Source organism: Equus asinus, chromosome 19, assembly GCF_041296235.1.
Source record: "Equus asinus isolate D_3611 breed Donkey chromosome 19, EquAss-T2T_v2, whole genome shotgun sequence".
Classification (NCBI taxonomy): domain Eukaryota; kingdom Metazoa; phylum Chordata; class Mammalia; order Perissodactyla; family Equidae; genus Equus; species Equus asinus.
The window spans coordinates 24,282,061-24,296,298 of NC_091808.1; the positions used below are offsets into that span (position 1 = coordinate 24,282,061).

General features: G+C 37.0%; 1 protein-coding gene across 5 annotated transcripts in view; it reads right to left on the minus strand.

Annotated features, from left to right (window-relative positions):
• Positions 1 to 14,238, minus strand: part of SPAG16 (sperm associated antigen 16) — a 911,706-nt gene that overhangs the window by 761,767 nt on the left and 135,701 nt on the right. For all 5 annotated transcript variants that reach the window (XM_070489783.1, XM_070489782.1, XM_044751340.2 and 2 more), the window contains one exon: positions 4,288 to 4,415. In XM_070489783.1, coding sequence (XP_070345884.1) covers positions 4,288 to 4,415 — 128 coding nt within the window. The remainder of the gene's footprint in view (positions 1 to 4,287; positions 4,416 to 14,238) is intronic.

Sequence of the window (14,238 nt, forward strand, 5' to 3'; positions counted from 1 at the left end):
ACAAGAGTAGTTTCAGAGCAGAGTAAAGGAAGGGAACTCCACTGGAGAGGAGAATGGGGAGAGCAAGTGGAGCTGTTAGCTCAGGCAGCATTTCTGCCAAGCTTCTTAGTGAAAAGGAGGCAGAACGGCTTCTGAGAAAACAGCATAGGTCTGGTGGGGAGTGATCTGGTCAAGAAAAAATATATATATTTTTTAGCCAATGGGAGTTACTGGAGGACATTTTCTAGGTTGATGGGAACCATCTTGTAAAAGTAGGAAAAGGTGAGGCTGGCCCCGTGGCCTAGTGGTTAAGCTCAGCTCTTTACTTCGGTGGCCCAGGTTCGGTTCCTGAGTGCCGACCTACACCACTCATCAGCAGCTGTGCTGTAGCAGTGACTAACATACAAAACAGAGGAAGACTGGCACGGACGTTAGCTCAGGACAAATCATCCTCAGAAAAACAAAGAAAAAACAGTAGGAGAAAAACATCTACCTAAATCTGAACTTAAAAACTCTCTTAACTAATTCAATTTAAAATCCTTCTGGTTCTTTGACCTATGGAATTGCTGTCTATAAAAATAAAAATTAGTAAGACATTAAGAAATTTTAAATTATCTGAAATTAATATGCTTTTATTTTATGATGACCTTGTTAGAAAAATATAGTAAAAAATACATTTTAATAAATCTGTTTTTCCAGGGAAAGAACATATAATTAACAAATTCTGCACTTAAACACAATCTAATTAATTATTTTAATATTTAAAGTTAAAGAACCTAGGCCCTGCTTGTCAGGGATAAAAAAGGATTTTGGCCAAACTCATAGGCCATATAGTTGTAGGTTGCTGGCAAAATTGTATGCGCAATTGTAAAAGTAGAAACTATTCTCTCAGTATTTTTCTTTAAAATAATGTGTGGCTTTTTCACTATTTCATAGTTTGCTCTTTTTTTTTTTTTGAGGAAGATTAGTCTTGAGCCAACATCTGCTTCCAATCCTCCTCTTTTTGCTAAGGAAGACTGGCCCTGAGCTAACATCCATGCCCATCTTCCTCTACTTTATATGTGGGACGCCTACCACAGCATGGCTTGCCAAGCGGTGCCATGTCTGCATCTGGGATCTGAACCAGTGAACCCTAGGCCACCAAAGCGGAATGTGTGAACTTAACTGCTGCGCCACTGCGGCTGGCCCCTGTAGTTTGCTATTGAGTTAACCAGACCTGATACAAATTCTTTCTTTATGAGTCTCAAAATCTCTGAGCCTCATTTGCGTGTACGTATGTGTGTGTGTGTGTGAGAGAGAGAGAGAGAAAAACAGAGAGAAAGACAGACAGAGAGAAAGAAGGAGAGAAATGGGGAAATTAATATCTGCCTCACAGAAATACAAAAGTAAAAGTATGTGTAAAACAGCTGAATCCCGGCTTTTATAGAAGCTTAGTAAAATGTAGTTTACTGTTTTTATTTATATTTTTTCATTATCATTTTCATTATTATTATTGTCATATTGATGAAGTTAAGGAAACTATATACTACAGAAGAACTTTATTTCCACTGATGGCAACTGACAAAAAATAAATAAATAAATAAAGTCATCGTCATGGGCGATTTGATTTTAAAATTAAGAATAGAGAATATAAAATTACTTGAGAAACACTAAAAACTTACAATTGAATTTTATATAATGGCTAGTTAAGGGCTGGTAGTATAGAACGAGAGTATAGAGAAAGAAGTAGAACAAAATAGGTGAGAGAGAAACAAGCACATGACAAAGAAAAAACAGTGGCATAAGGAAGCAGAAACTGAAACAAACTGGAAATGAAGGAGATGGGCAGCAAAAGCCCAGGTAAACGACCTGTCTCAAGTCAGGGCTTCATCTTCCTTTGATGTGTGTTACTCTAGAAGACGAGTGACTATTCTTTCTACTAGTGATTCATTTTTTTTACTTCCTAACTCACGATGCCAGAGTCTTCTCTCCTAATGGGCTAACTAGTGAAGATTGTGGGAGAGAAATTATTCCCTGGGTTGCAGTAGTTGTTAATAGGGCAGCTGTATTTCCAAATGCTGCAAATAAATTAAGCTAAAATCCACACTTTGTCTTTGATTAAGACTTAAACGTGGGGGCTGGCCTGGTGGCACAGTGGTCCAGTTAGCACGTTCTGATTCAGTAGCCCAGGGTTTGCCAGTTCGGATCCGGGGTGCAGACATGGCATGGCTTGTCCAGCCATGCTGTGGCAGGTGTCCCACATATAAAGTAGAGGAAGATGGGCATGGATGTTAGCTCAGGGCCAGTCTTCCTCAGCCAAAAGAGGAGGATTGGTGGCAGATGTTAGCTCAGGGCTAATCTTCCTCAAAAAAAAGAAGAAGAAGAAGAATTAAATGTTTCCCTCTTTCTCTTCTCCAAATTTTCTTTTTTTTTTGGTGAGCAAGATTGGCTCTGAGCTAACATCCATTGCCAATCTTCTTTTTGCTTGAGGAAGATTGTTGCTGAGCTTAACATCTGTGCTAATCTTCCTCTATCATGTATGTGGGGTGCCACCACAGCATGGCTTGATGGGCAGTGTGTAGGTCTGTGCCCAGGATCTGAACCCGTGAACCCTGGGCCGCTAAAGCGGAGCATATAAACTTAACCCCTACACCACCGCGCTGGCCCCCACATTTTCTTTAATAGAAGATTTTACCTTAACCTCCACTTAATTGTTGGATTGACTAACATTTCCCATTCTCTCTGTAAAGCCCACTAGCTGTCTCACTGCACGCCGATGGCCCAGAGCTCTCAGACCACGCCCAAGGAGACCAGCACAGGCTGCTCCCAGCTAAGGTCCATGAGTACCAAGAATCAAAGCAGTTTGCTCCCAGCCCTCCTTATAAGCCAGTTGGGTTTGCTGTTGTAAAGTAATCAAAGATTAATCAAGGTGGGGAAATATGAGTGTGATAAGGAGAATTGCTGTCAATGAAAATTAAATTAACGCCATGCAAAGGTGAAGAGATCATCTTCTGAGTATCTGAAGTTCTTGTTTCAGATTAAGGAAATCACCAAATTGAAATTGTAAATGATGAATTATTGGTATAGCTTATGCAAGAAATATGGTGTAGAATTCCAATCAATAGTCACTTAATCAAAGAGAAAGCCATGGCCTTACATCAAAAGACTGGCACGTGAATGCAAATGCACTATTTTTAGTCAAAATAGAATACTTGCAGTATGAATGCATCATTTTTATGGTTCCCTTTACCAACAGACCTTTCAACTCATTAACCTTGGTTTTGGTCACAGCAGATAAGATCGTATCTACTGTGCTCTTAAGCAGGGTACCATAGACAATGATCTTGCTACATGGAAATAATCAAACAATTAGGGTTTAGAAAGTAAATTAGACTTATGGTCACCAGAGCAGAGGAAACTTTGCAAATAAAAAAAAAAAAAACAGCACAGGTAAATGCATGTAAGCTATCAGAATTGGTGAACTTCTTATTCTGAGACATTTTGTCCTCATTAAGTATAATAGGGCAATTATATAATGTTTGCCACACATTTTTGTACAAGTTGTAGATTTCTGGAAGATCAAGGACATAAACTTGGGATTATATGAACAAATGCAAGAAAATAATATTACTTACCTAAACGATAATCAAAATGATAGATCCCTGATTGTCTATGAAAGCTGACCACTTACTAAAATTGTAATGTACCACAGAACTGTATGATTGATAGAATGTATACTTACAGATTTCCCACAGAAATATTTCTCTCAAAAACTCTGAATAATAGTAGCATAAATTTTACAAGATTTAAGATGTTTCCTATGAATATAAATATGTATATTCATAAAATAATGCATTTTAATAAATACTAAGTAATAAACTTTGTGTTTAAGTTGATGTGTTATGGTTTATGAAACTATGATCCTCAAAACAAACAAAATAAATGATTTGTTAATGAGGAAAAAACACACATAGCTAAAATTGTAAGTAAAATCATCAAATGAAATGCGTAGTTGCTGACCTCTTACCTTTAAAATAAATCCTACAAACCTCTCCACAAGTGATTTGTGCTTATTTTAAGCCTGAACTGAAAGCTCTACAATCAAAATGCACAATGGTGCACATAGTCTGTACTGCCACCAAGTGCCTAAACCAATTAGTTTTAAGATTCTTGCAGCAGCTGTAAATGGATGCTATCACTGTTGAATGAGTGGCCGTTTCCAAACAGGCTAAGAGCACACTACTTCGACCATGATTGGCTACAAAAGCACCACCATTTAGACATGACAGTAAAATCTCCAAGGCATTAATAAAACGTCAAGAATCCTACCAGCTCACTGGAAGCTCATGAAGTCTAAATATGTCATTCAGCTTGTAGTCAAATTTTGCTGGACCAATATTTTCCTTACATAAATACAGGTTTGGATTTGGCATCATATCTGTGGGAAATTCGGAGTCCTAGAGAAAAAATAAGGCAAGAGCTCTCTGTAAAATAGCCAAATCACTGTACTGATGGGTGTCGTGTTATTTACTATTAAATTACAACATAAACATTACCATTACATTCCCTCAGGACTTACCTTAAGTCCTTCATTTACTATTTTAGTTTTGAGAAAATATGCAAACAAGATAAAATTTTAAATAAGGCTCTATCTATTTGCATGAGTCTAAACTGCATGGTACATGGTAAAAATTAGGTGAAGACATCCCCTTATTGAATTACGATGAAGCACAATATAGCGTTGTCTTACATTGCTCATCAACTGTCATTTTTCATCCCCAACAGTAATGTCAGCAAAATCTGTGAGTATTCTTATACTCCTTTTGTTCTCCATAAGTGGTGGACTAAAAACACTTTCATTGGGTAGCAAGATAATAACATTGCTAATTGATTAATTAGTTTTCCTCTTTAAATCTGAGGACACAGGGGTAATTTAAAGGCACTTACTGAACGTAAAAGATTTCTGTCATAATCATTTTAAATCTCATATACGCTAAAATTCACATCTGCCATGTATTGGTCACCTCCCTCCCCAACAAGCAAACTCTCAAAGATCATTTTCAGTCCATGAGAAAGTAGTCTCTCTTCAGTGGAAAGAAGACATAGTATGAAGGGGAACTTAATTAATGCTTAATGAAGGATAGATTAATTGCTCAACTCTACAAGAAAAGAAAGTAATCAGTCTCCTTACACTTAATGCTTTAAGGTGGGAGGAGAGTGAAAGGGGTACAGGGGGACATGTTTACGGTGACAGATGGAAACTGGACCTTTTTTTGACAGGGACATGATGTAGTCTACACAGAAGTCGAAAATAACAGTATACATTTGAAATTTATATATTATAAACCAATGTTACCTCAATAAAAATTAATCAATTAATTAATTAATTAAAGAAATAAAATAGCCATTAGAGAGGGAGGCATATCATTTGTTTGTGCATTCATTCATTTATTCAAAAATATTTATAAGTGTTGCTTCATCCCAACACTATTCTAGGCATGGGAAATCCACCAATGAACAAGGCAGATGAAACATCTTGCCCTCAGGAGGTTACATTACAATGGATTTTTAATGTAGCCTCAGGGCTGGAAAATAATAAAGCTAGTTTTCCCTAAATGAAGTATTTTTTTGATTAACAAAGTAATGCATATTCACATAGAAATGTCATGCATTTCATAATATGACAAAGAAAAAACTGAAAAGCAATCTTATTCTCACCACACAGATATGATTACTATGAACACTTTGGTTTAATCATTTGTCTCTCTTTCTCAACTTTCACAAAATTGGAAACATGCTCTATTTATCTACCCTCCATTTTTTTAATTTAACATGATATCATTGCATTTTCACATTATTTAGTCTGTTTTGAAAGAATGACAAATGCCATATTTTATTTAACATTCATGGATTTTTGTTTCCCTTATGATTATCAATGCTATGAATAGAATTTTCTGTCTATAAATATGCACTTCACTGATTATATTTTCAAAGCACAGTTCTAGAAGTGTAAGTAAATAATAACTCAAGTAAAATAAATATTTAACAAAAACTTGATACCTCTTCACAGATTGCTCTTCAGAAATGTTCTATGAAGTTTTACTCCTGCCAGTCATTTAGTACTGCATGAAATTCACCACACGTTTATTAATGGTGCACACACACACACACACACACACACACTTACTCATATTTAAAATAATCCATTCAGTAATTATTTCTTTTGACTAGTAATTGTTATTGAGTGTCTATTTCAGGACACAGGCCCTGGTTTCAGTTCTTACAACATGTCACTGGACAAAACAGACAAAATTCCCTCCCTTGTGGAGCTTACATTCTAGCATGAGGACATCATGGACAATAAAAATAATAAATATGTAAATTATATTCTTAGGCAAAAAGTCTATAGAAAAGCTGTTGCTAATTTACATATAAAACTATATTCAGGAGACCGTGTCAAGTAGGCAGTCTCTGAACTCACCTTCTCCCACAGACACAACAAACTTACAACTACTCTTGGAATAATTACCCCTGAGAGAGAACTGAAAACTGCCTAAAAAGAACCCTTACAACAAGGGACAGTCCTGCCTGAGGTGGAAGAGGCAGAAATTCCTTTCTGGAGAGAAAAAAGCCACCTTTAGCTGCACCACTTCATGGCTGGCTGGGAGCAATCCTAAGGTATGCAGCCTTCCCCAGAGGAGCAGGGGATCTTAGTGGGGGAGATTTACCACAATAAGCAGCTTCAGGACTCAGCATGACAGAGACAAGTGTCATAATATCTGGCTTTGCTGGCTATTAACTACAACAGGGAATACGTCCAGAAAAGCTATTGGACATAATGGGGGAAAAAGCCTGCTCTTAAAGGGCCCATGCACAAATTCACTCATTTCATAAAATAACCTAAAATCACCAGAAAGAAAGATGCACACTCCTTTGGTGAAAAGAGACTAACTTGATGGACTCTGGACACATCTCACTGAGAAGTGAGAGCCTCCTCAGGCTGGGACTATGTCCTCAGGGACTGACATTGCTGGCAGCCATTATTGTGACCTTACTACAGGCATGCTGACACTGAAGCTGGCAGACACCACTGGAATTCTTCCCCAGAACTTTTAGCCCAGGGTCTGCCCCAACCACTAGAGCGCCAATTTAATCCAGCTCAGCCAGGGAAGGCAGCCTGCCAGGCAGACTGGCCCCACGCAACAGCAAGCCCTCAGGTAACTTGTGGGCCCACATAGGTGGGGTACCTGGGACCTCTACAATCTGGCAATGGGTCTGTCTCTGCCGGGCAGGGCATGCACAAGGGGCGGGCCTGCATTGTTGGAGTGTGTGGAGCCTCTGCCGTGGGGCAACTTGGTCTGCTTCAGTGGATTGAGGGGTGCACATGGGGCAGGACTGTGTTGATAGCATGTGTGACCCTGCAGGTGGTGGGGCTTAGCAGCTACAGCAGACATGCGCTTCTCAAGCCTAGAACAACTGAGTACTCCCATGCCTGGGGCAAGCCACACACAGCTGCAATCCTGAGAGAATTGATAACAGCCTTGCAGGCTGGAGGCCTACAGCAATTGTAAGTCCATGAGCCTAGCAACCACACTGGGGGCCTACTAACCTAACAGAAAAAGTACAGCAGGAATGTGCTATTAAAACTTGCAGCCAACTGTGCTGGGGTTCCCCACACTCAGTAAAGTGACTGAAAGGACTATGGCAGCCATATGCAGCTGCTTACAATCAGTCAGCTAAGGGAACAGCCTAGCCTCCCCAGGCACCTGCAGCAAAAGCAACTCTTCCACAACAGAAGGACACACAGAGCCCACACAGGGGACATGCCTAGAGCATTTGGAACTGGTGACAAGAGGGAAGCATGCTGCTGGGCATCATAAGTCATCTCTTACATAACGCCACTTCTTCAAGATCAGGAGATGTAGTTGACCCATCTAATACATAGATACAAGCAGAGAGAAAGAGGCAAAAGGAAGAGACAAAGGAATATGTTCCAAGTAAGGGAACAGGACAAAACCACAGAAAAAGAACTAAATGAAACAGAGAAAAACAATCTACCTGACAAAGAGTATAAACTAATAGTCATACAGATGCTCACTGATCTTGGGAGGAGAATGGACAAACTCAGTGAGAACTTCAACAAAGAATTGGAAAACATAAAAAAGAAACAATCAGGAATGAAGAAAACAATACTGGAAATGAAAAATTCACCAGAGGGACTCAATAGCAGAATAGATGATGCAGAAGAACAGATCAGTGAGCTAGTTGAAAGACTAGAGGAAATAACCCAAGCTGAACACGTGAAAGAAAAAAGAATTTAAAAGAATGAGGACAGTCTAAGGAACCTCTGGGACAATATCAAGCACACTAACATCCATATGATAGGTGTCCCAGAAGGAGAATAGAGAGACAAAGGGGCAGAGAATCTATTTGAATAAACAATAGCTGAAATCTTTGCTAACCTAAGGAAGGAAACATACATCCAGGTACAAGAAGCACAGAGACCACCAAACAAGATAAACCATAAGAGGCCACACCAAGACATATTATAATTAAAATGTCAAGAATTAGAAATAAGAAGAGAATTCTAAAAGCTGCAAGAGAAAGGCAATGAGTTACTTACCAAGGAAACCCCATAAGTCTATCAGCTGACTTCTCAGCAGAAACTCAGAAGGGAGTGGCACAATATATTTGAAGTGCTGAAAGGAAAAAACCTACAGCCAAGAATACTCTACCTGGCAAGGTTATCATTCGGAATGGAAGGAGATATAAAGAGCTTCCCAGACAATCAAAAACTAAAGAAGTTTATCACCAAGAAGCCAGCCTTACAAGAAGTGCTAAAGGGACCTGTTTAATTGGAAAAAAGGAAGACCACAAATGGAAATAAGAAAATCATCAAAAAAAGCACAAAACAATAAAATCAATGGCAAATATACAGTAAAGATAGCAGGTCAGTCACCTATGAAGCTAATATGAAAGTCAAAAGACAAAAGCACTAAAATTATCTATTTCCATGATAAGAGGGTAACAGATACACATGCACAGAAAACGAGGTTAGATATGATATCAAAAACATAAAATTGGGAGGAGGGGAGTCAAAGACCACAGCTTTTAGAAGGAGGTCAACCTAAAGAGACCATTAATTTAATATAGCTTCCTCTATATGTAGATTATTATATATGAACCTCATGATAATCACAAACCAGAAACATATAATAAATACACAAAAAAACAGAGAAAGGAATCCAACACAACACTACAGAAAGCCTTCAAACCACAATGAAAGAGAGCACGAGAAGAAGAAAGGAACAGAGAACTACTAAAACACCCAGAAAAAATGTAACAAAATGGCAATAAGTAAATTCTTATCAATATCAATAGAGTAAATGCTCCAATCAAAAGGGATAGGGTGGCCAACTGGATAAAAAAAACAAGACACATTTATATATACTGCATACGAGAGACACACTTCAGACCTAAAGACACCCACAAACTGAAAGTGAAGGGATAGAAAAAGATACTCCTTGCAAAGGGCAATGAAAAGAAAGTTGGGGTAGGAATACTTATATCAGATACAATAGACTTTAAAACAAAAACTGTTACAAGAGACAAAGAAGGGCACTACACAATGATAAAGGGAACAATCCAATAAGAGGATATAAAACTTGTAAATATCTATGCACCCAGCATAGGAGCACCTAAATATATACAGCAATTATTAACAGACATAAAAGGAGAAATAGCCAGTAACACAATAGTAGGGGACTTTAACACTCCACTTACACCAATGGATAGCTCATCCAAATAGAAGAACAATAAGGAAACACTGCCCTTAAATGATATATTAGACCAGATGGACATTCCATCCCCAAATCACAGAATATACATATCTAGGCCACAAAACAAGTCTAAATAAATTTAAGAAGATTGAAATAATACCAAGCATCTTTTTTGGCCACAATGGTATGAAACTAGAAATCAAGTACAGGAAGAAAGTTGGAAAAGCCACAGATATGTGAAGATTAAACAAAATGCTATTGAACAATGATTGAGTCAATCAAGAAACCAAAGGAGAAATCAAAAAAATACCTGGAGATAAACGAAAATACAACATGCCAAAATTTATGGGATACAGCAAAATCAGTTCTAAGAGTGAAGTTTACAGCAATATAGGCCTACCTCAACAAACAAAAAAAATCCTAAATAAACAGTCTAACAGCGCACCTAAAGGAACTAGAAAAAGGACCAATCAAAGCCCAAAATCAGAAGAATGAAGGAAATAATAAAAATCAGAAATAAATGAAATAGAGACTAAACAAAATATAGAAAAAATCAACGAAACTAAGAGCTGGTTCTTTGGAAAAGGTAAACAAAATTGACAAGTGTTTATCTAGGATCACTAAGAAAAAAAGACAGAAGTCTCAAATAAATAAAATCAGAAATGTAAAAGGAGAAATTAGAAGGAACACCTCTGAAATACAAAAGATTATAAGAGAATACTATGAAAAGATATATGCAACAAATGGGATAATCTAGAAGAAATGGATAAATTCTTACAATCATACAACCTACCAAAACTGAATCAAGAAGAAGTAGAGAATTTGAATAGACTAATCACCAGTAAGGAGATCGAAACAGCAATCAAAATCCTCCCAAAAAATAAAAGTCCAGAACCAGACAGCTTCCCCAGTGAATTCTACCAAACATTCAAAGAAGATTTAATACCTATCCTTCTCAAAATCTTTCAAAAATTGAAGAGGAGGGGAAGCTTCTCAACACATTCTATGAAGCCAGCACTACCTTGATACCAAAACCAGACAAGGACAACACAAAAAAAGAACATTACAGGCCAATATCACCGATGAACATCGATGCAAAAATCCTCAAGAAAATACTAGCAAATCAAATACAACAATACATTAAAAAGATCACACACCATAGTCCAGTGGGATTTATTCCAGGGTTGCAGGGATGTTTCAACATCAGCAAATCAATCAACATGATACACCACGTTAACAAAATGAAGAATAAAAATCACATGATCATTTCAATAAATGTAGAGAAAGCATTTGATAAGACACAGCATCCATTTATGATTTAAAAAACTCTGAATAAAATGAATATAGAAGGAAAGTATCCACAACATAATAAAGGCCATATATGACAAACCCATAACTAATATCATTCTCAGTGGAGAAAAACTGAAAGCTATCCCTCTAAGAACTGGAACCAAAGATGTCCACTTTTGCCACTCATTTAATATAGTATTGGAAGTCCTAACCAGAGCAATCAGGCAAGATAAAGAAATAAAAGGGATCCAAATTGGAAAGGAAGAAGTGAAAATGTCGCTATTTGCAGATGACATGATTTTATATATAGAAAACTCTAAAGAGTCCACTAAAAAATCTTTTAGAAATAATAAATGAATACAGTCAAGTTGCAGGATATAAAATCAACATACAAAAATCAGTTAGTTGCGTTTCAGTACACTAACAATGAAGTAGCAGAAAGAGAAATTAAGAATACAATCTTATTTACAATTGCAAGAAAAAGAATAAAATACCTAGGGATAAACTTAACCAAAGAGGTGAAAGATCTGTACACTGAAAACCATAAAAACATTGTTGAAAGAAATCGAAGAAGACACAAAGAAATGGAAAGATATTCCTTGCTCATGGATTGGAAAAGTTAACATAGTTAAAATGTTCATATTTTCTAAAGCAATCTACAGATTCAATGCAATCCCTATCATAGTTCAAGCAACACTTTTCACAGAAACAGAACAAAGAATGCTAAAATTTATATTGAACAACAGAAGACCCTGAATAGCCAAAGGAATTCTGAGGAAAAAGAACAAAACTCAAGGTATCACACTCCCTGATTTCAAAACATACTACATTCTTATAGTAATCAAAACACCATAATACTGGCACAGAAACAGAAACACAGATCCCTGGAGGAGAATCAAGAGCCAGAAATAAACCCACACCTCTATGGACAGCTAATTTTTGACAAGGGAGCCAAGATCATACAATGGAGAAAGGAAAGTCCTTCAATAAATCATGTTGGGAAACTGCACAGCCACATGCAAAAGAACAAAAGTAGATCATTGTCTTACACTACACACACTATACACAAAAATTAACTCAAAATGGATTAAAGACTTGAATGTAAGACCTGAAACCATGAAACTTCTAGAAGAAAGGATAAGCAGTACTCTCTTTGACATCAATCTTGGCAACACATTTTCAAGCACCATGCCTGACCTGACAAGGGAAACAATAGAAAAAATAAACAAATGGGACTACATCAAACTAAAAACCTTCCGCATGGCAAAGGAAACCATCAACAAAACAAAAAGACAACCTAACAATTGGGAGAAGATATTTGCAAATCATATATCTGATAAGGGGTTAATATCCAAAATATATAAAGAACTCATATGTCTCAACAACAAAAAAACTAATAACTCAATTAAAAAATGGGCAAAAGATCTGAATAGACATTTCTCCAAAGAAGATATACAGAAGGCCAACAGGCACAAAAGATGTTCAACATCATTACCTATCAGGGAAATGCCAATCAAAACTACAATGAGATATCATCTCACGCCCATCAGAATGTCTATAATTAATGAGACAAGAAATAACAAGTGTTGGAGAGGATGTGGAGAAAAGGGAACTCTCCTCTGATGGGAGTACAAACTGTTGCAGCCACTATGGAAAACAGCATGGAGATACCTCAAAAAATTAAGAATAGAACTGCCATATGATCCAGCTATTCCACTGCTGGGTATTTATCCAAAGAACATGAAAACATGAATGCCTAAAGATATATGCGCCCCTATGTTCACTGCAGCATTATTCACAATAGCCAAGACTTGGAAGCAACCTAGGTGCCCATGAAGGAACAAATGGATAAAGAAGATGTGGTATATACACAATGGAATACTACTCAGCCACAAAAATGGATGAAATCTTGCCATTTGTGACAACACAGGTGGACCTTGAGGGTATTATGCTTAGCCAAGTAAGTCAGAGGGAGAAAGTCAAATACCGTATGATCTCACTCATAAATAGAAGAAAACAAAAACAACAAACAAACACATAGAGACAGAGATTGGATGAGTGCTTACCAGAGGGGAAGCGGGGAGGGAGGAGGGCAAAAGGGGTGATTAGGCACATGTGTGTTGTGATAGGTTGTAATTAGTCTTTGGGTGATAAACCTGATGTAATCTACAAAGAAATCAACATATGATGATGTACACCCAAAACTTATATAATGTTATAAACCAATGTTACCTCAATTTAAAAAAAACTATATTCCATTGACAATTCTTAAATTATTTGAATAAATTAAACTATTTTTGCATTTCTTATTTATTTTTGTACTTAATTTTTCTGAACTGTGTATTTATGCCTTTTGCTCATTTTTCTATTGTTGTGGTGGTATTTCATTTCAATAATGTTGCTTGGTTTGGAAATGGAAGGAGGGTAAATTATTATGTTGGAAAATATAGCAAGGTGGATCAGAATCCAGTCTCATATAATTTTTTTGACTACATGGAAATGTTTAGAACCATAAACTTATTATCTACAGCCATTTTTATAAGCACTGTTAAACCGATCATTATACAAAACTAATACAATAAGGCATTTAATAAAAGCTAATTAACTAGGTTTAATAAAACCTAATCAACTACAGTCTATTTGGTGCAGCTGAGAGAGTATAGGAAAATATAATAATAACTGAACAGCTATTTAAAAGGAGATTTACAACAAGAGCAGCAAAGTCCTAGTAACAGCAATCCCATCTAAGCATAGATGCACTTGCAGATGTAAACATAGCACACTTTATGTCACCCAGACTCCAGACTGAAACATTCCAGGAGACAACAGCCAACAGATGGGTAGGCCAGATCAGTGAAGGATACGTACAGAAGGACAGTACATAGAAGACAGAGGAAGCAAAATCTTAAAATTATTCTTTCAAGCTACATAACCATTACCATTTCCTTGTATTGACAAGGTACAACTGGAGGGCAAAGCTAAGTTCTCAGTAATATGCTTTGATAGGTCAGTGGTTCTCAACTCTGACTAATGAGGCTTTGACATTGGTATTTATTTTAAAGCTCCCCACGTAAATCCTAGCAATTCAGCTGCACCAGATACTAAGATGTGAACTTAGTCGAGCTATTTAACAAACTTTCTAAACTGTATTTTCCCATCTGTAAAATGCAGCAAAAATCATACCTGATTCACAGCCTGCTGTGAGGATTAA